At 36.4% G+C, this 23,181-nt stretch overlaps 3 protein-coding genes across 9 annotated transcripts in view; 2 read left to right on the forward strand and 1 right to left on the reverse strand.

Moving 5' to 3' along the window:
- Positions 1-9,352, forward strand: part of C2H5orf34 (chromosome 2 C5orf34 homolog) — a 32,205-nt gene extending 22,853 nt beyond the window's left edge. For all 3 annotated transcript variants that reach the window (XM_008992096.5, XM_002745019.7, XM_035291601.3), the window contains 5 exons: positions 2,217-2,387; positions 3,072-3,166; positions 4,243-4,341; positions 7,473-7,513; positions 8,942-9,352. In XM_008992096.5, coding sequence (XP_008990344.1) covers positions 2,217-2,387; positions 3,072-3,166; positions 4,243-4,341; positions 7,473-7,513; positions 8,942-9,144 — 609 coding nt within the window. In that variant the 3' untranslated portion in view covers positions 9,145-9,352. The remainder of the gene's footprint in view (positions 1-2,216; positions 2,388-3,071; positions 3,167-4,242; positions 4,342-7,472; positions 7,514-8,941) is intronic.
- A 2,305-nt stretch (positions 9,353-11,657) lies between these two features.
- On the reverse strand, positions 11,658-14,625 carry LOC144581459 (uncharacterized). Its single transcript, XM_078365520.1, has 2 exons — positions 12,042-14,625; positions 11,658-11,908 (listed from the first exon to the last, which is right to left on the reverse strand). The coding sequence occupies exons 1-2, from the start codon at positions 12,386-12,388 to the stop codon at positions 11,806-11,808; spliced, it is 450 nt and encodes a 149-aa protein (XP_078221646.1). The 5' UTR covers positions 12,389-14,625; the 3' UTR covers positions 11,658-11,805.
- The window catches only part of TMEM267 (transmembrane protein 267), a 44,473-nt gene continuing 33,038 nt past the window's right edge, over positions 11,747-23,181 (forward strand). For 2 of the 5 annotated variants that reach the window (XM_035291602.3, XM_008992098.5), the window contains exon 1: positions 12,184-12,240. The gene's annotated coding sequence lies outside the window, so the exon portion shown is untranslated. Of the gene's footprint in view, positions 11,928-12,183; positions 12,241-22,647; positions 22,730-23,181 lie in introns of those variants that run through there. The other 3 variants (XM_035291604.3, XM_008992099.5, XM_008992097.5) reach the window with 3 other exon arrangements.

Genomic DNA, 23,181 nt, shown 5'->3' on the forward strand with positions numbered 1-23,181 from the left:
GGAGTATGAGTGAATTAATGGAACTGAAGAATACAATACGGGAACTCCGAGAAGTATGCACAGGTTTAAACACTCGAATTGTTCAAGCAGAAGAAGGGATATCAGAGGTCAAAGTCCAACTTAATGAAATAAAAAGTGAAGAAAAGATTAGAGAAAAAAGGATAAAAAGGAATGAGCAAAGTCTCCAAGAAATGTGGGACTATGTGAAAAGACCAAATTTACGTTTGATAGGTGTACCTGAATGCGACGGAGAGAATGAATCCAAGCTGGAAAATACCCTTCAGGATATTATTCAGGAAAATTTTCCTAAACTAGCAAAGCAGGTCAACATTCAACCCCAGGTAATACAGAGAACACCACAAAGATATTCCTCAAGAAGAGCAACCCCAAGGCACATAATCGTTAGATTCACCAGGGTTGAAATGAAGGAGAAAATACTAAGGGCAGCCAGAGAGAAAGGTCAGGTTACCCACAAAGGCAAGCTTATCACTTACAGCAGATCTCTCAGCAGAAACTCTACAAGCCAGAAGAGAGTGGGGGCCAATATTCAACATCCTCAAAGAACAGAACCTTCAGCCCAGAATTTCATATCCAGCCAAACTAAGCTTCACAACTGAAGGAAAAATAAAATCTTTTATGAACAAGCAAGAACTCAGAGATTTTATTACCACCAGGCCAGCTTTACAAGAGCTTCTGAAAGAAGCATTACACACAGAAAGAAACAACCAGTATTAGCCTTTCTAAAAATACACCAAAAATAAAGAGCACCAACATAAAGAAGAATTTACACCAACGAATGGATAAAACAGCCAGTCAACATCAAATGGCAGTAACCCTAAATTTAAATTGACTAAATCCCCCAATCAAAAGACACAGCCAAAACCCAACGGCAGGTTACATCCAGACCTGTTTCACATGCAAGGATACACAAAGACTCAAAACAAAGGGATGGAGAAAGATTTGCCAACCAAATGGAGAGCAAAAATAAATAAAAATAAATAAAAAGGAGTTGCAATTCTCGTATCGGATAAAATAGATTTTAAAGCAACAAAGATATAGTGGTAAAAGGATCAATGCAACAACAAGAGCTAACGATCCTAACACCCAGATACATAGAGACTTAGATTCAATGAAACAGAAAATTAATAAGGATATCAAGGACTCGAACTCAGATCTGGAACAAGCAAACTTAATAAATATTTATAGAGCTCTCCACTTCAAATACACAAAATATACATTCTTGTCAATACCACATCACACCTACCCATAGGTTTAAATGAAACATTGATTGGCCATTATTAATACCCAATTTTTTTCAGAATAAAGCAATATTTCCATTTACTCTCCCTCTTTCTCTTCCTCTTTCTTCCTCTCCTTATTTTTTTTTTTCTTTCCTTCTCTCAAAAAAAAAAAAAAGAAATCAACGTGTAAACCTCTAGATCCAGGTCGGCAATGTCTCTCTCATTGCTTGATTTCCTTCCTTCCCTTCCCTCCCTCCCTCCCTCCCCCCTTCCTCCCTCCCTCCCTTCCTTCCTTCATCCCTGCCTTCCTCCCTACCGTCCTCCTTCCCTCCCCCCCAAAAAAAAGAATGAAACTCAAGATATTTCAAAATTGTTCTATTGTTTGTATTCATACTTCTGAATTCAAACAGCTTTCCTCTAAGTCATATGAGAAATTGTTTGTAACATTGATTTATTCAGAAAAATACTTACCTAGTAGACAAATACTGAAAGTTCAGAATTTTATGTTACAGTTTTATTGTATATGGTTTTTGTTTTTGATGAAGAGAAAAGGATAGGGGAACTCATTGGATTTGAAATATGTAAAAACATTAGTCATTATAAACCATATTATAGTGTTCTGTGTGTTCATAACTGTGAAAATAAATTCCTTAATGCTGATTTGGAGGAAATGATTTTCAGACTTTGATTTCTGTATCTATATTAATTTAATGACAAATTTATAGGTTCCTAATTTTTGTCTCTATCAGATGTAAAGTTCAGAGCAGAACAGTGACTTTACAAAGATATTAGAACTGAATCTGCTTGTAAAAAGACTGTTTTGAGTATCCATTTATGGAAAAGTTAAAATATAAGGATTTTACAATATTTGACTTCTGAATAAGAATCTAAAATTGCCTGAGAGTCATTAATATTCACTTAAACCTTGTTCATAGATAACTCTATTTCCTGCTATTTTTATTTACTTGGTTTTAGGTACCTGGGATAAATGATAGCAATATACTGCCTTTGCTTTTGAAAGAGACACTTATACCTGGCATGGGAAGATTTCTTGCCTACTCTGATGACAAAGTACATGCTATCTTTTTAGATGGCATTACTCTAACCCTAAATTGGAATTTCAGCTCTTCTATTGAGAAGGAGCAGGTGGGTATACTTCAGACTGAAATCTATTTTTTATTGGTTATCTATAGAAAATAGAACAAAGAAAATAAAGTACCACACTATTTCCATTCATTTTTTGAAGTATAAAATCTGTCAAGAAGCTTCACTGATCTCTTTGGATTTCCTAGCGAAAATTAGAATGATTTGACAAATAGTCATTTTTATAAAGATAACTGATTATAGAGAGAGCAATTAATATTTCATTTGCTTTGATAATTACCTATATGAGTGGTGGTTAAATAAAACCCATATCTCATGTAAAAACAGCATTTAAATTGTTGCATCTTTAATGATTCCTCTACTTATTTTTTAAAGTTAATGAAGTTAGGGGAGGCCGAGGTGGGTGGATCATGAGGTCAAGAGATCGAGACCATTCTGGTCAACGTGGTGAAACCCCGTCTCTACTAAAAATACAAAAAATTAGCTGGGCACGGTGGCGCGTGCCTGTAATCCCAGCTACTCAGGAGGCTGAGGCAGGAGAATTGCCTGAACCCAGGAGGCGGAGGTTGCGGTGAGCCCAGATCGCGCTATTGCACTCCAGCCTGGGTAACAAGAGCGAAACTCCATCTCAAAAAAAAAAAAAGTTAATGAAGTTAGAATAGGTTGTTTATGTTTTTGTTTTCAGTTCCAAATTGATAAACTTGTATTTCCACTTTGCTTCTTAAGGCAAATCAAGGTCTTAACTTAAGTTGGTGTAAGTTAACTTTTCCTGATGGCCAAGATCAGTTAATTCAACTTGAACACCCTGGACCATATGAAAGGTACTGAAAAGCAATTTTTAAAATTATTTTTATGTTTTACTTTTAACTGACAGAGAAGAAGCTATAAACATTATTTAAATATTATATATATTTTTAGTTTTTCCATGTGGATAATAATGAAGGCATTTTAATAGTTTCATAGTTGATAGTTGTACTGCTGTTTAGCATAACTAAATAGATGAAGTCAGCTTTAATCATATCGTTTGTATTCAAGTAACTTTTCAAACTGAAATGTGTTACAGACATACTGACTTGCTGTAGAGGTCATCTGTGTTAACAATTAACTAATCCTCTAACCAATTTAAAATAAAGTTTGTAACCACGAATAACTAAAATTGTGTATATTTCTTTTTTTTTTTCTTTTTTGATGGCATCTCACTCTGTCACCAGGCTGGAGTGCAGTGGCACAATCTTGGCTCACTGCAACCTCTGCCTCCCAGGTTCAAGCAATTCTCCTGCCTCAGCTTCCTAAGTAGCTGGGACTACAGGCATACCACCACGCCCAGCTAACTTTTTGTATTTTTAATAGAGACGAGGTTTCATTATGTTCATTTCTATTGATTTAGCCAATCGTTTTAGATCATTCATTTTATTAAACTTGATACTTGTTTAGTTATATATAATTACACATATACAGGTGTATAAGCATATGTGTGTATGCATTAGCAGGTGTTTTTTGGTTTAAATTTTAGTAAGCAAATAATCAGTTTTATTGTCTGTTGACATTTTTTGATAAAATTTAATGAACACATTTTACTTTGAAAAACTAAAAGAATTAGAACATTTGAATTGAACTTTAAATGAAATCCAGATATCACCTTTGTTTCTTAAATGTCATTCTTATTAATCACAAATATAAGTAAATTATTTTACTCTTGATGAATAACGGAAAAAACTTGGCTTTTCTATGACCAGTGAAAAGTATTTTGAAAATTGTCCAGTAAATGCTTCACTTTAATATTTTTTTCTTTATGCTTTTTTCCCCAAATTTTCTTAATGATTTTTACATTTTTGTGTAGTTTTATAATGTATTCAAGTTCATTTTTCAAGTATTTCTTTTAACATATTCATTTTAGGTATGTGACAACAGTAACATCATGGTGCAGGAGACTGACCCAGACTAGTCCCAGAGAGATGCTCACTCATTCGTCATCTGCTGTTCTCCAAGAAAATTGGTATTTTTCTTTTAAACTTAATCTGCTTAGAAGAGCTAGTACTTAAAAAAATTAAAGTGTCAAGTGGTAAATTGAGACTTTTTTCAGAATAGTCCAGAGAGATCCCCATTCATCTGTCATCTTGTGTTCTCCAAGAAAATTGGTGTTTTTGTTTTAAACTTACTATTTTAGAAGAGCTAATACTTTAAAAAAATTTAAGTGTCAAACGGTAAACTGAGACTTTTTTCCCAAAAAAACTTTCTTAGTTTTGAATATGATTAACTCCTAAAGTATTTTTGGTAGGCTAAGCTTGAAGAAAATGTATTTCTAATTAGACATTTAATTTATTACATTTCATCATATTCTATTTCATCTGAAGGTAAGAAAACTTTGCACTGAAAACTTAACATAAAAATGAGTGACTCTTTTTATGGGACAAATTCATCCTGAAAACTTTATGGAAAAATTTAAAGGGGATTTTTAAATTTTTAGTAATGTTAAAGGAAATAAAATGTTTAATAACATAAGTTTTCAGAAAAAAATTGATTTTTAAATAATTTGTCATATTAGTTACTTCCCAAAATTAATTGGCAGATCAAATAAAGCAAGTATTTTTGTCCCTCTTGTGTGCTTTTCAGTGTGCAGGGTACTAGAACTGGGCTTCAAAGCAACTTTTAGGGAAAACTTAAGACATTTTAGGAAGAAAATAAGGGCAGAAGCAAAAAAAGATATTTTAGTCTGTGGAAATAGAAGATAGTTTTTATGGAACATATGCTCTCTCTCTATTAGTGTATAGTGTAGGTTTTGAGGGCTAGGAATGGATCTTAAATAGAAGTTATAATAAATAAATAAATAGATCTTATAATAAATAAAATGGAATTAGAAGGTCCTAAATGGAAAAATGATAGGAAGAAAGGTCATTAGAGGATTAGTGTCACTGAGAGTCTAACCCGAATATATTGGAAGACAAGGATACCAGGAACAATTTAGGAAGCTTTTAAAGTAAGTTTTGTGAGGTGACCTAGCATAGTGTAGTAAAACAAAATGAAAACATTAGCCAATTTTTTTTATCTTTTCCTAAGTCATTTCTTAGAAGAAATGAAATCAGATCAGTAAGTGTTATTTGAATATCTCAGGTATCTAAGGATCCAGCTTTGCAGATCCCTTATCCTTTAGCTGTAGCCTGTTTGGAAACAGAAAAGTTGCTAAAGTAAAGTAACTAGCAAAACACAATTGTGATGGAAGGGAAATTGTGCATGTCTACAAAACTGGTCACTTCTCCATTGCCTAGCTGGCAATTTGTAAAATATCATCAGGCTTTTTATATGAAAGCTGAACAACTACAAGTAGAGATTGGTGATAGCAGCTAAGGGTGAAAGCAACTAGGAACACCAGAGGGAAAGGAAGGAAACTGAGGAGTAGCTCTATTCCACTGGTAAAGCCTCAGGTGTCTCCACTTTGGTTTTTCTTATCAAAGAGGGTAGGTTGAAGGAAAATACAAGATTGTACAATAAAAAGATACCTAAGTTGTATTCGAATATTTTTTCCACCACACCCTTCATTATTAGCTTATTAATTCAACTTTTTAGTCAACAAATAGTACATGTTTCATAAGAAGTTGGTTCATTACATGAGCAACAACATTAAGGGTTGTATCGTTTCTTACAACCAGAAAAACGTGTCTTTGGTTAAAAAAGATATTTTGCAACGATGAAGAATCAGCAGGCTGTTGGAGTATGTTGTACCCATGTTCTTTGCCACAGATGTTTAAAAGGATGAAATATTTCTTTTCATTCTCCCTCCATAGGCTGGAGTACAAGGGAAAAGAGTAGAAGCTGACAAGGAGGTGCATGTGATCTGTTGTAGTAAAGCCAGTAAAGCAGACAAGTCACATACCCTACTATGAAGTGTGAAGATTTTTATAATGACTTGAATGTTTTAGACCAGTGTCTACATTAATTTTGCAGAGAGCTAGTCAAGTTACAGTTAGTTGTTTGCTATTGCTCGTATTTCATTCTAACTTGATAAGAAAAATGATAAAAGTACACACACTTAGGGGTTCTGCTGGAACTGTATATATTCAGCTCTCTACTGCATACCAGTTGCCCCAGTATCTTTCTATAGACTATGGTAAGAGCTAGTGTTCATCATGTTAGTCTTTTGAGCTTAAGAAAACAATGAAATAAGTAGGTAGTCTATTCCAAAAGGAATTTAATAAAAAATAGTTGTTTTGACACATAATTCAACTATATAAAAACTTGGATCTCCCATACCATCCATTCCCAAAGAATTCCATATAAATGAGGTCTTAATATATGCAGAAGTACAGAAAGATAAAAAATACTTTCTTCTGAGAGAAACAATCTAGGTAGGAAGAGCAGGAAGTTAAATTGTTAAAGAGAAGATATTAAAAATAAATATGTGATTAATATAATGTTATAGGAATTCAAGGAAGGAGAGAACACTTCTTTCACTGAAGGAATGGGATTGATTTTTTTTTTTTTTTTTTTTTTGGAGATGGAGTTTTGCTCTTGTCACCCAGGCTGGAGTGCAGTGGTGCAATCCTGGCTCACTGCAACCTCCGCCTCCCAGGTTCAAGCATTTCTGCTGCCTCAGCCTCTTGATTAATTGGAATTACAGGTGTCTGCCACCACGCCTGGCTAATTTTTATATTTTTAGTAGAGATGGGTTTCCCTATGTTGACCAGGCTGGTCTCAAACTCCTGACCTCAGGTGATCTGCCCACCTTGGCCTCCCAAAGTGCTGGGATTACAGGCATGAGCCACCATGCCTGGCCTCAGGAATGGGATTTTAATAGGTTTTTAAAAGTTTGAGTAAACTTAAGGGAGGAAAGTAGAGTGTATGCCAGGTTAGTACTAAGAAGTAGCGGGAAGGCCCGTTATCCTCAAATGTCAAAATTTGGTATACAGATTCCTCGAAGTGGATTTACAAGGGATAGACTTTTATTCACTTACGTTAAAGGCACTCTATCAGTTGAGTCAAGTTTATCTGTTGCTACATAAAGGTAATATAAAGAGAATTCTTCTGCTTAAAATTCTAACCTTTATGAAAAAAAAGTCAGGTATGCTTATGTGAAATATCATGAATATAAAAGAATCAGACAACTGTATGAACTTTTTTTTCCTTGCACAGGTCTGTTGCTTCTGAACTTGAAAAGATACAGAAGTTTAACTGTATCCTTTAAACAGAATGCACTGTCCTACATGATTACTCTCTCATTCTAGGCTTAATTCATGACTTCAGTACTTTGTGAATATTAATCTATACTTAATATATTCCTGAGCTTTATTGAGTCAGCAAATACTTAAGATTGTAATTTCAGATGTATCTTGTCTATAGAAGGTATAGCATGTTAACATTTATACTTTTGAGTTTAAATTGAGCAAAAAATAGCGAATTAGGGTTAAGGTCTCCTTTGGGGACTTTTTCACTTACATAATTATATTCTAAATTATAGCTGTTTAAGATCTTTTTTTTTTTTTTTTTGAGATGGAGTTTCACTCTTGTTACCCAGGCTGGAGTGCAATGGCGTGATTTCGGCTCACCGCAACCTCCGCCTCCTGGATTCAGGCAATTCTCTTCCCTCAGCTTCCTGAGTAGCTGGAACTACAGGCATGCGCCACCATGCCCAGCTAATTTTTTGTATTTTTAGTAGAGACGGGGTTTCACCATGTTAACCAGGATGGTCTTGATCTCTTGACCTCGTGATCCACCCGCCTTGGCCTCCCAAAGTGCTGGGATTACAGGCGTGAGCCACTGCACTCAGCCTAAGACCTCTTTTTTAAAAAATGAAACCTTTCATTCTGTACATTCTCACCCAATTCATCTAAATTTGTTTTCTCCTGTGATTTTTCTCTAATCTTATTCAGATAATAAGTTCTGAATAAGTAGTGAACAGGCTTTTCACTCTAAATCTTTTTAAATTAAAATAGATACTACACAGATTCCTTATAATCCTTTCATCCCTACTTTTTTAAAAATTCCCATATCATTTCTTCATATAAAGAAATGTTACTGGACAGGCGCACTGGCTCACACTTGTAATCCCAGCACTTTAGGAGGCCGAGGCAGGTGGATCACCTGAGGTCAGGAGTTCCAGACCAGCCAGGCCAACATGGCGAAACTCCGTCTCTATTAAAAATACAAAAATTTAGCTGGGCATGGTGGTGCATGCCTGTAATGCCAGCTACTAGGGGGGCTAAGGCAGGAGGATCACTTGAACCTGGGAGGCGGAGGTTGCAGTAAGCCAAGATTGTGCCACTGCACTCCAGCCTGGGCAATACTGCAAGACTCTATCTCAAAAAAAAAAAAAAAAAAAAGAAAAAGAAATGTTACTGAGATTTTCATTATTTCCTCCTTGCAATCAAACCTCCACCCAAACACACATATACACACTCTATTATCTTTCCCCCTCCCTTATACTGTAACTAGTTTCTTCATCTACAAGGAGCAGACTTGATAAGCTTTATAGTTCCAACTCTATTATGAATCCAAGAGGTCTTCCAGTTATGATATTTTAATATGAAGCCTATGCTTTCTGAATATAAAGATATTTATATAATGAAAAATGTGGGGCAAGTCTCCTTAACTAAGCAACTTAGTGATACTAGAGAATAGTGGTATCCTAAACAAGATTTCTAACAAGAAAAATGAACAGTCTTCTGATGATTATAAACCAGGATCTTCAGAAACCTTGCTAGATGAAGTTAATGAAAACACAGTATTAATAGCATTGAAAAAAACCTCTGAAATCCTTCAGGATATTGACTGTCTTCTATCAAACTCTAAAAAAGTGAAAAATTAAATTATTACAATATATTATTAAAATTTAGGGATGTTGTTTCAAGTGAGACTGGTATAAAATTACTAGTGAGCCAAGATATTGTACGTATTAACCCTGCACAATGATTGTATAAGAATTGACATTTAACTTTGGAGGTATTTTTATTTAACTTGTACATTTAAAAAATATGTATTTATATTTTATTAATAAAGAACTATTTTGAAGTTTTGAACAGTTTCACATTTAATTCTTATTTCAGATTTACAAGAAAAAAATTTATAAAGTTATAAAATCATTGCTGTTTTTATTTTGTGGAACATTCACTATTAATCTTCAGGGTTTTCTTCATTTTGTTTTTGTTGTTTGAGACACGGTCTTGCTCTGTCACCTAGGCTGCAGTGCAGTGGTGCAATCATAGCTCAATGCAACCTTGAACTTGTTGGCTCAAGGGATCCTCCCACCTCAGCCTCCGAAGTAGCTGGAACCACAGCTATGCACCACCACACCTAGTTTTTTGTTTTGTTTTTAATAATATTTTTTGTAGAGACAGGAATCTCCCTATCTTGCCCAGGCTGATCTTGAATTCCTGACTTAAAGCTATCCTCCTGCCTCCATTTCCCAAAGTGCTAGGGTTACTGGTATGAGCCACTGCACCCAGCCTTTTTTTTTTTTAATATGCAGAATTATGTATTTGTTCACTTGCTATTTAGTCCCTTTACACCAAGTATTTTTCAATAGAGCTGTGAGACAAGAACTATATCTCAAAAACAAAAACGGAGACAAAGCCATTTTGTAAACTAAAAATCAAGCACTTCATCAAAGACTATATCTAAACTGTCTCATGAACCAGATACTTTCTTTTGAACACAGGAAAAGATTTATGCTGCAAAGTGTTTAAGAGAAATGAGCCCACCAAAAGTACTGTTTATGATAAAGTTGTCTATTAAGAAAGAACAAAACCACACATCTATAAAGATATAAAGATTACACCAAACACAACCAGAAAATGTTCTAATTTTCTGATTTCTATAAAAGACCTGCCTCTTCAAATAAAAGGGAAGCAGTAACAGAGAAAACAAGGAGAAAAATGGAGAGAAAAAAACCGTAGATCAGGAATGTTAATGCCACAAAGTTAAAGGGGCACAATGCCTTTTTTACATAGTTCCTCTGACACTGGATTCCTTCACATTTCAGTTCTCAAACAAGTACCACTTCCTCATAAGGGCCTCCCTTAATAACTAACTAAAGTTAGCCTCTCCCAAGCCTATTACATCACCCTATTTACTTCCTTTATAGTACTTACTACAATCTGTCTAGCTTGTTTGTTTCCTTGTAGTTTACACCCTACGCTAGAACTTGAGCTCCCCAGTCATTCTGTAGCCCACTGAGAGCACTCAGTTTGTGTTGTATAAATGAATCAGTAAGCTGGGCACAGTGGCTCACACCTATAACCCCAACACTTTGAGAAGCCAAGCAAAGGGGGTTCACTTGAGCCCAGGACTTCAACACCAGTCTGGGCAACAAAGCGAAATACCCATCTCTACAAAAAACTTAAAAGTTACCTGAGAGATGGCATGTGACTGTGGTCCCAGCTACTCCAGAGGCTGAGGCTAGAGAATCCCTTGAGCCCAGGAGGTCAAGGCTGCAGTGAGCTATGATTGCACCACTGAACTCCAGCCTGGGTGACAGAGGGAGACCCTGTCTTAAAAAAAAGAAATGAATAAGCATCTCCAGGCGGTAGACTGACTATAGAGAAAAGAACTATTATTACATTGTTTGGGTTTGCATGAAGCCATCTATGTTGTTCCTCAATAGCTCCATAAGGCCCGTAAGACTTGTTCCACGCTGGAAAGGGTAATGTGAAATTATTGCTGCATTCAAATGGAGAAAAATTGTCCTTAACATGGCTAAAAGCACTCAAAATTATAACTACATTTGCTGAGAGATATTTTTAATTCTCTTTAGGGTATGTGGGGGTTAAAATGTGTTTAATTTTCCCGTCAGTTGAGTCTTTTTCATTGCCTAAGAACCAAGAGTGTGACAAGAAATGAGTTCTATGATTAAGAAACTCTGAAATTCAGGGGTGGCCTAGGAGTTTGCTTTGAGACTGAAGCATTTTCTGTGGTCTTCAACTGTGTAATTACGATGATCCCACCCCTTGCTGCACTTGCTTTCCATCTGACACTTGATTTAAGAAATTGTAGGTAGAAAAGGGAAAGAAGAATGTCCCTCCTTGGGCCTCTTCTTTTGGACCCATGATTCCTAGAATCAAATGTCCAGCTGGTACTTCCTCGGTGCTGAGAGCAGCCACCACTCTGAGGCAGGGACGGATGGGACCTAGCCACAGTCCAGTAAACAAACTCTTGTGATCGTGATTTAGTTAGGGTCAAACTACCCAGTATGGAGTTGCTTTTTCGATTCCTGAGGATTTAGTCGTCATGATTAAGTGTTCTAGTTATGCAACTGGGGTCCACAAACAGTAGCTCCACATCTGCCCATATCGTGGCAAAGAATTATCAAGAAATCCCCAAGGGGGCGGTGAAGTGCTACCGCTGAGCAGCCGGTCTGCGAGGTCTCGCGGTTCCTCAGTTTGGTGAAAAGCTCCGTTGCCCTTAAGGGATTCACGGAAGGAAGTTAGCAGTATCGCTGCACTTTCGAGACCCGACGGGCAAGGCTCCTATCTCAAGCATCTCGCAGTAAGGCCTGTGCGCCTGGCATTCGGGAGGACACTTCTCTGTCCCCACGTGGGGAAGTCAGCAACGTTTGTGGCACGGCTCTGGCCAAACTAAGAAACGAATCCTAAGGTTTGACAAAAGAAAACTAACAAGGCACCTCTCTCCTCTCATCCCGACGACCCAAAAGTTTCTTTTTTGGGGGTCGGGGTCTAGGGTGGGCGAGGAGAAACTCGGGGTACCTACCCACTGCACCAAACAGCGCCCAAACGTCGCTTCCTTTCGATTTGGAGCTGCTCAGTATCCCGGCATCCTCTCGGCCGACGCTCGGGTCTGAAGCCACTCTGGCCGGCAGCCGACATCTCTATGGTGCCGACCAAGGGGCGGAGGAGAGGGGCGGGGCTGCTCCTGGAGCTGCTGCTTGTTTGAACTCTGAGATCCCTGGGTGGGTACGGCTGAGCCTCCGCGAGGGACTGGGTGGGCGGGGGAGGGGGCGGGGTGGATGCCGCAGAACTGCCTGCTGAGGTGGGAGACCGGAGACGGGACCACCTGAGTCTGCTGTCTCGAGGGTCCGGTTGCGGGTGGGAGGGCATGCTGGAACGTCAGGCACGCGGGAGCCAGGAGCCTACCGGGTGCGTGTGACCCACGAGCTGGCACTGTCCCGCGGCCCTAGGGTCTGCGAGGAGCCCTGGCGCCGCCCTCCGGCTTCGCGCTGTTTCAAGATCCCCCTAGACCCCAGCCCTCCGCCCAGGCTTCGCACCCCTAGCCTTTTTCTGGCCAAGCGTAGGGTACCGGGGGTCTTGACGGAGGAGACCATTGCTGTCCTTAACCGGTGTAAGAGCCCTTCGCTTCCCGGAGCTCTTGAGGCTTGAATGCTGAAAGTGTGACATGGTCCCTTCCCTGCAGCTTGGTCCATTTTTTAAAATGACATTTTAAAAATTATTGCATCACACTAGCCTCAGAAAAGAATGTGTGAGAACTTCTGAGGCTTCAAACATGTTGAAATTCAGAATTTTGTTTTATTCGTAATGGGCATAGGAATTAAACATTTTAAGTGCAGACATCTGATGGCTTTAAAAAGTTTCAGTGAAAGTAAGCAAGATTTGTTTCCTTTCTTTGTCAGTTGCATCAGATTTGGCATCTGCTTTGATACTTTTCCATTAAAGAAATTAAATTATTAAGTTTCACAGCAACTACAGTGAAGAGGACTTACTCGTAAAGCATAATAAAGGCGGTTTCTGGAATTTGGACCGAGTTTTGACCTTAGGTTTTTGCATATATTTGTAAGGTTGGTGGGGAGAGAGAAAAGCAAAACAAATGACATTTTCTTAGAGAATTTATCAGCTATTTCTTTTGACAGAAATAATGTCTAAGAGATTATTAGCAAACAATACATGATAACGTATGATTAAAGTGACCAGATAATTATGTTTGTGGAATTCAGGAAGGAGAAGAATACTGCTATGTATACTCCGAAGGTCCCAAAGTTAATGGCATTTGCTATAAGGATGGGGTGTGACAAAGTTTGACCATGGCAGAAAGTGGCTTCTGCAAGTCATAGGGAGAAATTTATATGTCGATTATGTCAGAGAAGTCATCCCAAACAGTATCTTTAGTTCATAGGCTGAGGATTGATTATGTGCTTACCCCTTGTATTAGTAAAATGGAATATTTATTGAATACCTTGAGCACACTGGATTTTATGCATGACAAGTTTAAAAGAAAATTATAATCACTACTCTTAAGAAATCTTCTCAAAATGAATATGTAAAATAAACTTAAGGCTTACGAATTTAGGAGATTCAGGAATCCGTTTTATTTGTAGGAGGAGGAATAAGAAGTGGAAAAGAAAAGTTTAAGAAAAAAATGGGTACACTTAGGTGTATTATTCAGAGACAATGAGTAATACAGGAAGAATACTTAGTAAATTTTTCTTTCTCTAATACTCAGAATCTAAGCCAGATGTTAAATATCTGCACCAGTAGTTGGAGTAGAATAGATGTCAGAAGTGTGGGTTCTGGAACTGCAATTATACCTTTCTTAAAAATAGTAATAGTACTGTTCTCGGAATCTATTGTGTAACAGATTACACCAAAACTTAGAGGCATAAAACAGTGAACAATAATTTCATTCTTTCTGTGGGGTCAAGACTTAGCTGGGCAGTTCTGGCCCAGGGTCTCATGAAGTTGCCATTAACATGTTCGGCAGTGGCTGTGGGCATCTAAAGGCTTGACTGGGGGCTGAAAGATGTTTCCAAGTTCACTGTGAGCTTTTCCTTCCTCTTTGATCAAGCAAGCTGTTTTGTACTTTCCATTGATAAAACACATTCATATTATACCCATTATGTATAATATATGTGTTCCAATTTATAAACCATGATACAGTTATTTGTAAACAGTAAATTTTGCTTTTTGAGGTCGCTTTAAATTTGAATCATCATGTAAATTGTTCAAGTAATCTTTTGATTTTTCGCTTTGCTCGTGACACTTTATTAGCCAACTAATCCTTTTAAAATCTGAACTCATCATGTAAAATGTAGGGTTAGTAGTTTGGGCATGGTGATTTATGCCTGTAGTCCCAGCACTTTGGGAAGCCAAGGTGGGAGGATCACTTGAGTCCAGGAGTTGAAGATCAGCCTGGTCAACACAGTGAGACACCCATCTCTACAAAACATTTAAAAAACAAAAATTTAGCCAAGTATAGTTGTGCATTTCTGTAGTCCTAGCTACTTAGGAGGCAGAAGCAGGAGCCCATGAGTTCAAGGTTACAGTGAGCTATGATCATGCCACTATACTTCAGCTTAGGTGACAGAGCAACCTTGTCAAAAAAAAAAAAAGTAAGATTATTAACATTTAAATATATATTGTAATTATTTAAAATTGTTCCCTGAATAAAAGAAGATACAGTGCACTGGCTTTTTAAAGACATCATGAAATTTGCAGTTAAGTGGATATTGGCTTTTTATTTTTGTCTTCCTTCTGGAACGACAGTTGAAAATAAATTTGTAATTAGATCAGTCTCAGTGGTTCACTCCTGTAATCTCAGTGCTTTGGGAAGCTGAGACAGGAGGATCACTTGAGGCCAGGAATTTGAGACCAGCCTGAACAACATAGAGGGACCCTGTGTCTTCAGAAAAAAGAAAAAGAAAAAATTACCCAAGCTTGGTGGCACTTGCCTGTAGTCCCAGCTACTCAGGAGGCTGAGTCAAAATTGCTTGAGCCTAGGTGTTAGAGGCTGCAGTGAGCTAGGACTGTGCCACTGCACTCTAGCCTGGGCGACAGAGTAAGACTTTGTCTCTAAGACAGGAAAAGAAAATTTGTGATTAAATGTATACATAAACATGGGTTTAGTTGGGCATCTGTGTAGCCCTGTGCCCAGCCTAGGTTTTTCTCATACCTGAATGGCCTTCTTCCTCCTTAGGGCTAACTTACAGGCCATACCTTACTGAAGGAGAGGAATATTGCTGCTTACACTGCTGCTGCTGCTCGGAATTGGCCATTAATTCAAGTTTTCAGTGTCCCAGTTTCAGTCCAGCTAAGTGGATAAGGGCAATTATTTTTTGTTCAAAGGGACATTTCATCAACTTTGAAGTTATATGCATTAAATATTTAAATATGTTGACTTCTTTATCCATTCAGGTGTTGAATGTTTATTTTCTAAAGGAGACGATTCATAATTTGTGATGCTATAAGTCCTGAGGTTTATAGAAAGGATTCATGACTGTGTCATGGAGGCATCTTTTGCATTTTTTGCATTTTGGTCACATCTCTTGGTTGAGAGTACCTGGAAATCATTATTTCCAGATCCTGGAAGAATCTATAGAAAATAATGCATTTTAATGCTTTAGAGAACAATTTTCATTATTGCAAATGACCAAGAATGAGGATTGTTGTTGACTCCATTATCATGTAAACAATAGTTGTTATCTGCATAGTAAGTATTCTTCACATAAGGAATCTGCATAAGTTATTTCAGGTAAAGATAGAGAAATCTTTAATATGGACTTTTCTTGTGTCTGTTTTACATAACTATGAACAAATTGTTTTTATATCATACCATAAATTAGATTTATGAGATTGGGTATAATTTTATTAATACCAATTAGTGTTATATATTTAATATGTTTGTTAATATATGTGTATAATGTTATAATTTTTTATTACATTTTAAAAATTATACTTTTAAGAGCCTAATAAGTATGAGTTGTTTACTTCTGGCTTCAAATTTTCAAAGTAGCTTTATTGGTTTTATGGTCATAATAGTAAGACTTTGAAATTTTTCAAAAATTCAAAAAAAAATAATTATATTTGTAGCCCACCACTGAAAAATAAACCAAATGATCAGCCTTCCAGATTTTTTAATATACCTATATATATGTTTTAACAAAAATGTAATTTTTTACATATTATTTTATAGGCTACCTCTTAAAATTTAATATTTACTGAACATCTTTCTAGGTCAGTAAATATGAGAATAAGTATTTTTTAGTGGCTGTGTATCTGTGGAATTTATTTCACTAGTGCCATATTTTAGACATATATATTGTTTTAAATTTTTTCTTCTTGTAAGCAGTGCTGTGCTGAACATTCATATATAGCTCTTCATATTTATCTAATTATTTCCTTATTTTCCTAGAATTGGAAATGTAGCCTCAAAAGTGTTTGCTTATTTTTTATGGTTTTTGATTCATAGTAAAATTGACCAATAGAAAAGTAGTTATACTATTTTATACTCTTGCTAATAATCTTTGAGAGTGATCATTATTTCCCTACTCCTACTAACACAGAATGTTAGTAATCTTTTGTCAGTCTTACCTTGAAATCTCATTGTTTTAATTTGAATTCAACTGATTACTAATAAAATTGAAATCTTTTCATATTTTTTGACCATTTGTATTTCTTTTCCAAATTGTCTTTTTATGTACATCGCCCACATTATTGTTGGAATGCTTATTTTTTTAAAATTAATTTTAAGAGCCTTTAATACATTAGGGCTACTAATCTTTCTCTGTCATAAATGTTCTAAATTTCCTCCATTTATCTGTCTTTAATTTTGCCAGACAGAAGCTTTACATTATTGTGTAGTCATGCCTATCAGATTTTTAAAAATAATTTTGAGCTCCTCTAGCTAGCTGGACTATATAGAATTCTGTTTACAAATTCATATAAATATCCTAAATTTGATAACCCAGTTAATTAAAAAAGCCATCTAACCATGAAAGTTTTCCAGGCAGCTAATCAACCAAAGTGATTCCCTTTCTTAATGTAATCAGAGAAACATATGGGTGTGACATTTTAAAATCTAAAGTTAAATATATAATTATATAATACATAATCTAGGTTTTGTCTGATGATCGATTTTCTTCAGTGGTATTTAGTAATTATAGCCTTTTCTACCTACTGATTACCAGTATAGACAGATCGTTTCCTGTTCAGTATAATATATTTGGGAGGTTCCTCTTCCAGTCCATTGTGAAGGAAGATAGAACCTATGTTCTTCTGTACAGGTGTTCCTTTACTTATGATGGTGTCATGTCCTGATAAACCCATTGTAAGTCAAAAATTCCATGAGTTGAAAATACATTAATGCTGACAAACCTACTGTAGAGTCAAAAAATAATAAATTGAACCATCGTAGGCTGAAACTGTCTGTATATACTGAAAAGGCCATATACTGTACTTTCTTCTCCAGCCTCACAACTTGCGTGTGGGCATGTGACTTAGACTTAGCCAATTAGACACATACCTTGCCCCACTCTGAATTTTGTATTGAGAGCAAGGAAATAAATACTGCCAAGAATCTTTTATAGCAGCAGTGGACAGGGTAGCACTGACAGTAGTACCATTGGTAATATCTGGTGACAGGAGTTTGGGCAGTGCAAGCTAGACCTGGCGGCAGGGAGATCCTCAAACCAGTTGTCTGGTGGTGTTTTGACTTAAGTTCTTGAGGGATAGTTTTGAAGCTTGGTTTTCAAAACCTGACAGATCTGTAATTTCCCATTATCCTTATTTATTTTTGTTGTTTTTCAGACAGGACAGATCTGTAATTTCCCATTATCCTTATTTATTTTTGTTGTTTTTCAGACAGGGTCTCACCCTGTCACTTAGACTGAAGTGAAATAGGGTGATCATAGTTCATTACTGCAGCTTCAGTCTCCCAAGTAACTAGGACTACAGGTGTACACTACCACGCCTGGCTATTTTTTTTTTTTTTCTAGTACAGACCGTCTGTGTTGCCCAGGCTGGTCTAAAACTCCTGGCCTCAAGCAGTCCTCCCGCCTTGGCCTCACAAAGTGCTGGCTTTACAGGTGGAAGCTACCACACCTGGCCCCAAAATTTTTAATTTTTTTTTTTTTTACTTATACAAAAATGTTTTTGCCAAATATTTTGCCCTTCCTTGCACTTAGAATCCTAACTGATAACGAGATCTGGGTTAAATAATGCATCATTCCTCTACCAGTTTGGAATTATGTACACATTTCTTCCCACCATATACATACTGGTCTAGTTCTTGATTTTGTGTTCACCTTTCAGTACTCACATTACACCACTTTTTTTTTCAAAAATCTGCTAGCATGTACTCTTTCAAATACATTATTTTGTGAAGTTCCTAGAAGAAAATCCCTTTAGGATTTTGATTAAAATTACATTATATTTATAGATTAATTTGGAGAGAATAACATCACCAATGTTGTCTCTCTCTTTTTTTTTTTTTTTTTTTTTTTTAAATGAGGCAGAATTTCACTGTTGTTGCCCAGGCTGGAATGCAATGGCATTCGGCCCACTGCAACCTCTGCCTCCTGGGATCAAGCGATTCTCCTGCCTCAGCCTCCTGAGTAGCTGGGATTACAGGCATGTGCCAGCACACCTGGCTAATTTTCGTATTTTTAGTAGAGACAGGGTTTCCCCATGTTGGTCAGGCTGGTCTCAAACTCCTGACCTCAGGTGATCTGCCTGCCTCGGCCTCCCAAAGTGATGGGATTACAGGCATGAGCCACTGTGCCCGGCCCAACATTGTCTTATGCAAGAAAACGGTTTGGCTTGTGTATCAGGATCCATCAAAGAAGCAGAACTACTTTGTGAGCTAAAGACCTGTGGAATTGTGGAAGCTAGTAGAGCAATCTGTAGACTGTTGCCTCCAAGTCTCTTGTTCAGCCTGAAGTTGCTGCAATACCAGCTAGACTGGCAGTCAGGCAGGGATACCAGATGTGGATGAGACCAAGGACAAATTGAAACCCTTGGGGACAAATGGAACCTGCATCAGCCTTTCACCAAGCCTAGTTTTGTTGCTTGGGTAACCTGCAGGAGAGGATGCCACTTTTGATGTCAGAGCTGCACATTAGGCCAGGATTTGGAGAAATGAAGAGAAAGTCTGATGGGAGTTGAAGGAGCTGCAGGTCCAGCTTCTTCCCCATGCCAGCAAGGTGAGCTAACAGATCAGCAGCACATGCAACCTTCACAATGTGCTCTGCATTGACCTTCACAGTGTAAAAGATAACATTGCTTCATTTGTGACTCCCACATAATGTCTACTGTAGCTAACAGTACCCAGAACTATGTAAGGAAGGAAATTCTGGGAAATGTTTTTAAGTCCAACTTAGCTGAGTTGATATAGTAGAAAGCGACTAGAGCTCTAGTTAATTGATCTTTTTCATCTTTTAATAAAGTTTTATCATTTTCTTCATATGCATTCCTTGTTTAGTTTAATTCTTGGTATTTTGAGTTGCTGTTGTGAATGTTCATTTTCCCATCTTTATTCTTACGATTATTGCTATTATATTGAAAAATTATTTTAGTTCATATCTTGAAAAACTACATTTTTCAACTTAAATTCCAAGTTTTCTGTTGGTTCTCTTGGGTAGGCAGCCATTTCACTTGCAAACTAATGTAATTATCTTTTTCTTCTTGATAATGTAATGATACATTTTCTTCCCTCCATCTCCTGTCAATGTAATAATACATTTTCTTCCTTCCATCTCCTGCCTTTATTCTTTTTCCTCATTACATTGATTAAAACTGCCAGAACAATGTTATAACAGCTATACTGTTTCTGACTTTTAAGGCAGTGTTTCTGGGTTTTCATCATTTTCATTCCTAAACCAAATGGTTTCATCATTCTTTGTAAATTATTGGTTCTCAATGTTTAGTGAACATAAGACTTAATTGATACGCATACTTACTAAAAATGCAATTTCATGGAATGGATGTTACATTTTACCGAATCCTTTCTAAGTATTTAATATGTAATACCTGGTACAAAACAGATACAATATATAATTTTCCATTGATTCATTTAACAAATATTGATTTAGCCCTTACTAGGTACTGAAGATGTAATGATAAACAAAGTAGGCAAAGTCTTTACTCTCTGAACTTTTATTTTCTTTCCTGAAATGTTTACAGAGGATAAATACTTGAAAGATAGGCAAGTCTTTTGGATCTAAAGGTATTACTTGCACCACCATGTAATTTTTTTAACCTGTTAAAATGTGATGAATTATATTGCATGTGGTCAGATAATTTAGCCTGAATGTTTTCATTGGTTAAATTTTGTTTAAGTTTTCTTGTGCTTAAGTAAATGGTGAACTTTTTTTAATTTTTAATTTTTGTGGGTACATTGTGTGTGCACGTGTGTGTGTGTGTGTGTATATGTATATATATATATATATATATATATATATATATATATATATAGGGTTCATGAAATGTTTTGATACAGGCATGCAATGTGAAATAAGCACATCATGGAGAATGGGGTATACATTCCCTTAGACATTTATTCTTTGAATTATAAACAATCCAGTTACACTCTTTATTTTAAAATGTACAATTAAGTTATTATTGACTGTTGTTACCTTGTTGTACTATCAAGTAGTAGATATTATTCATCCTTCCTATTTTTTTTGTAACCGTTAACCATCCCCACCACCCGCTGCTGCCCGCAATCCCCACTACCCTAACCAGCCTCTGGTAATGATCCTTCTACTCTATGTCCATGCGTTCAATTGTTTTGATATTTAGATCCAACAAGTAAGTGAGAACATGTGATGTTTGTCTTTCTGTGCCTAGCTCATTTCACTTAACAAAATGTTCTCCACTTCCATTTGTGTTGTTGCAAATAATTGGATCTCATTTTTTCTTATGGCTGAATAGTAGTACATTGTGTATATGTACCACATTTTCTTTACCCATTTATATGTTGATAGACACTTAGTTTGCTTCCAGATCTTTGCTATTGTAAACAGTGCTGCAAGAAACATAGGAGTGCAGATATCTCTTTGATATACTGATTTCATTTCTTTTGGGTGTATACCCAGCAGTGGGATTGCTGGATCATGTGGTAGCTCAATTTTTAGTTTTTTGAGAGACCTCCAAACTGTTCTCCATAGTGGCTGTGCTAATTTACATTCCCACCAACAGTGTACAAGGGTTCCCTTTTCTTCACATCCTCATCAGCTTTCTTTATTGCCTGTCTTGTGAATATAAGCCGTTTTTACTGCAGGAGATGATATCTCAATAGTTTTGATTTGCATTTCTCTGATGATCAAAAATGTTGAGCACCTTTTCATATGCCTGTTTGCCATTTGGTATGTCTTCATTTGAGAAATGTGTATTCAAATCTTTTGCCTATTTTTGATTAAATTATTAGATTTTTTTCTTACAAAGTTGTTTGGGCTCCTTATATATTCTGGTTAATAATCCTTTGTCAGATGGTTAATTTGCAAATATTTTTTTCCCATTCTCAGTGTTTTTTCTTAGCTTCACTGATCATATACTTTGCTGTGCAGAAGCATTTTAGCCTGATGTGTTCCTATTTGTCCAGTTTTGTTTTGGTGACCTGTGCTTGAGAGGTATTGTTCAAGAAATTTTTGCCTACATCAATGTCCTGGAGATTTTCCCCAATGTTTTCTTGTAGTCATTTATAGTTTGAAGTCTTAGATTTAAGTTTTTAATTCATTTTGATTTGATTTTTGAATATGGTGTGAGATGGGGTCTACTTTCATTCTTCTGCATATACATATCTAATTTTCCCAGTACCATTTGTTGAACAGACTGTCTTTTCCCCAGTGTATGTTCTTGGCACCTTTGTCAAAAATTAGTTCACTATAGGAATGCAGATTTGTTTCTGGGTTCTTTATTCTATTTCATTGGCTGATGTGTCTGTTTTTATGCTGTTTTGGTTACTATAGCTCTGTAGTATAATTTGAAATCAAGTAATGTGATTCTTCCAGTTTTGTTCTTTTTGCTTAGGACAGCTTTGGCTATTCTGGGCCTTTTGTGGGTCCATATAAATTTTAGGATTTTTTTTCTATTTCTGTGAAGAATGTCATTGGTATTTTTTTTTTTTTTTTGATAGGGATTGCATTGAATCTATAGATTGCTTTGGGTAGTATGGACATTTTAACAATATTGATTCTTCCAGTCCATGAACATGGAATAGTTTTCCTTTTTTTTTTTTTTTTGGTGTCCTCTTTAATTTCTTTCTTCACTCTTTTATAGTTTTCATTATAAAGATCTTTCCCTTCTTTTGTTAAGTTAATTTTTAGGTATTTAATTTTATGTATGGCTATGTAAAGGAACAGAAGGAGTTAATTAAGTTTACAGGTCATGGACAGACTCTATATCGTCTTCATTTCCTTATCATTGGGAACATTCCGAGCTCAGAATTTTCCCAATGCAAAAAAAAAGAAGGCTCTGAAGAGCCGGATCTGGGAACCTGGCCAGTTCCCTGATCCAATTTTTAGTAAACACCTCAAGGATGTTAGTTACATGATGAAGACGTGGACAGTGTCCTGACTTGACCCTTCTTTGTTTTAAAAAAGTATAAAAGATTGTTTAGCAGAAGCCGAGCTGAGCTTCGGTGGTGATTTGGTCTGTACTTGCGAAAACCCGTGCTGCTGCATTGCCGGTGTTGAAGCCTGTGCGTGTCTCTAGGTATCCTTGTAAATAAACTCTTTTTCTTTCCTTGTAAATAAACTCTCTTTCTTTTCTCTATATACCTCGGCTGGTGTTTTCCTTCCCACGAATCTGCCTGAAAAGATGAGAAAATCCAAGCTTGGTACTGAGCAGTGCTCACACAGGCTATCATAAATGGGATTACTTTTAAAATTTGTTTCACAGTGTTCAATATTGGCATGTAAAAATGCTGGTGATTTTTGTATGTTGCTTTTGTATCCTACAAATTTACTAAACTTGTTGATCTTCTTTTATCTTCCCTCTTTTTTTCTTAGTTAGTCTGGCTAAAGGTTTGTCAATTTTGTTTAACTTTCCAAAATACCAGCCTTGTGTTTCATTGATCTTTTGTATTTTTTAATTTCTATTTTATTTATTTATTCTCTGACCTTTATTTTTTCTTTTCTTCTACTAATTTTGGGCTTGGTTTGTTC

The sequence above is a fragment of the Callithrix jacchus genome, chromosome 2 (assembly GCF_049354715.1).
Source record: "Callithrix jacchus isolate 240 chromosome 2, calJac240_pri, whole genome shotgun sequence".
Lineage (NCBI taxonomy): Eukaryota > Metazoa > Chordata > Mammalia > Primates > Cebidae > Callithrix > Callithrix jacchus.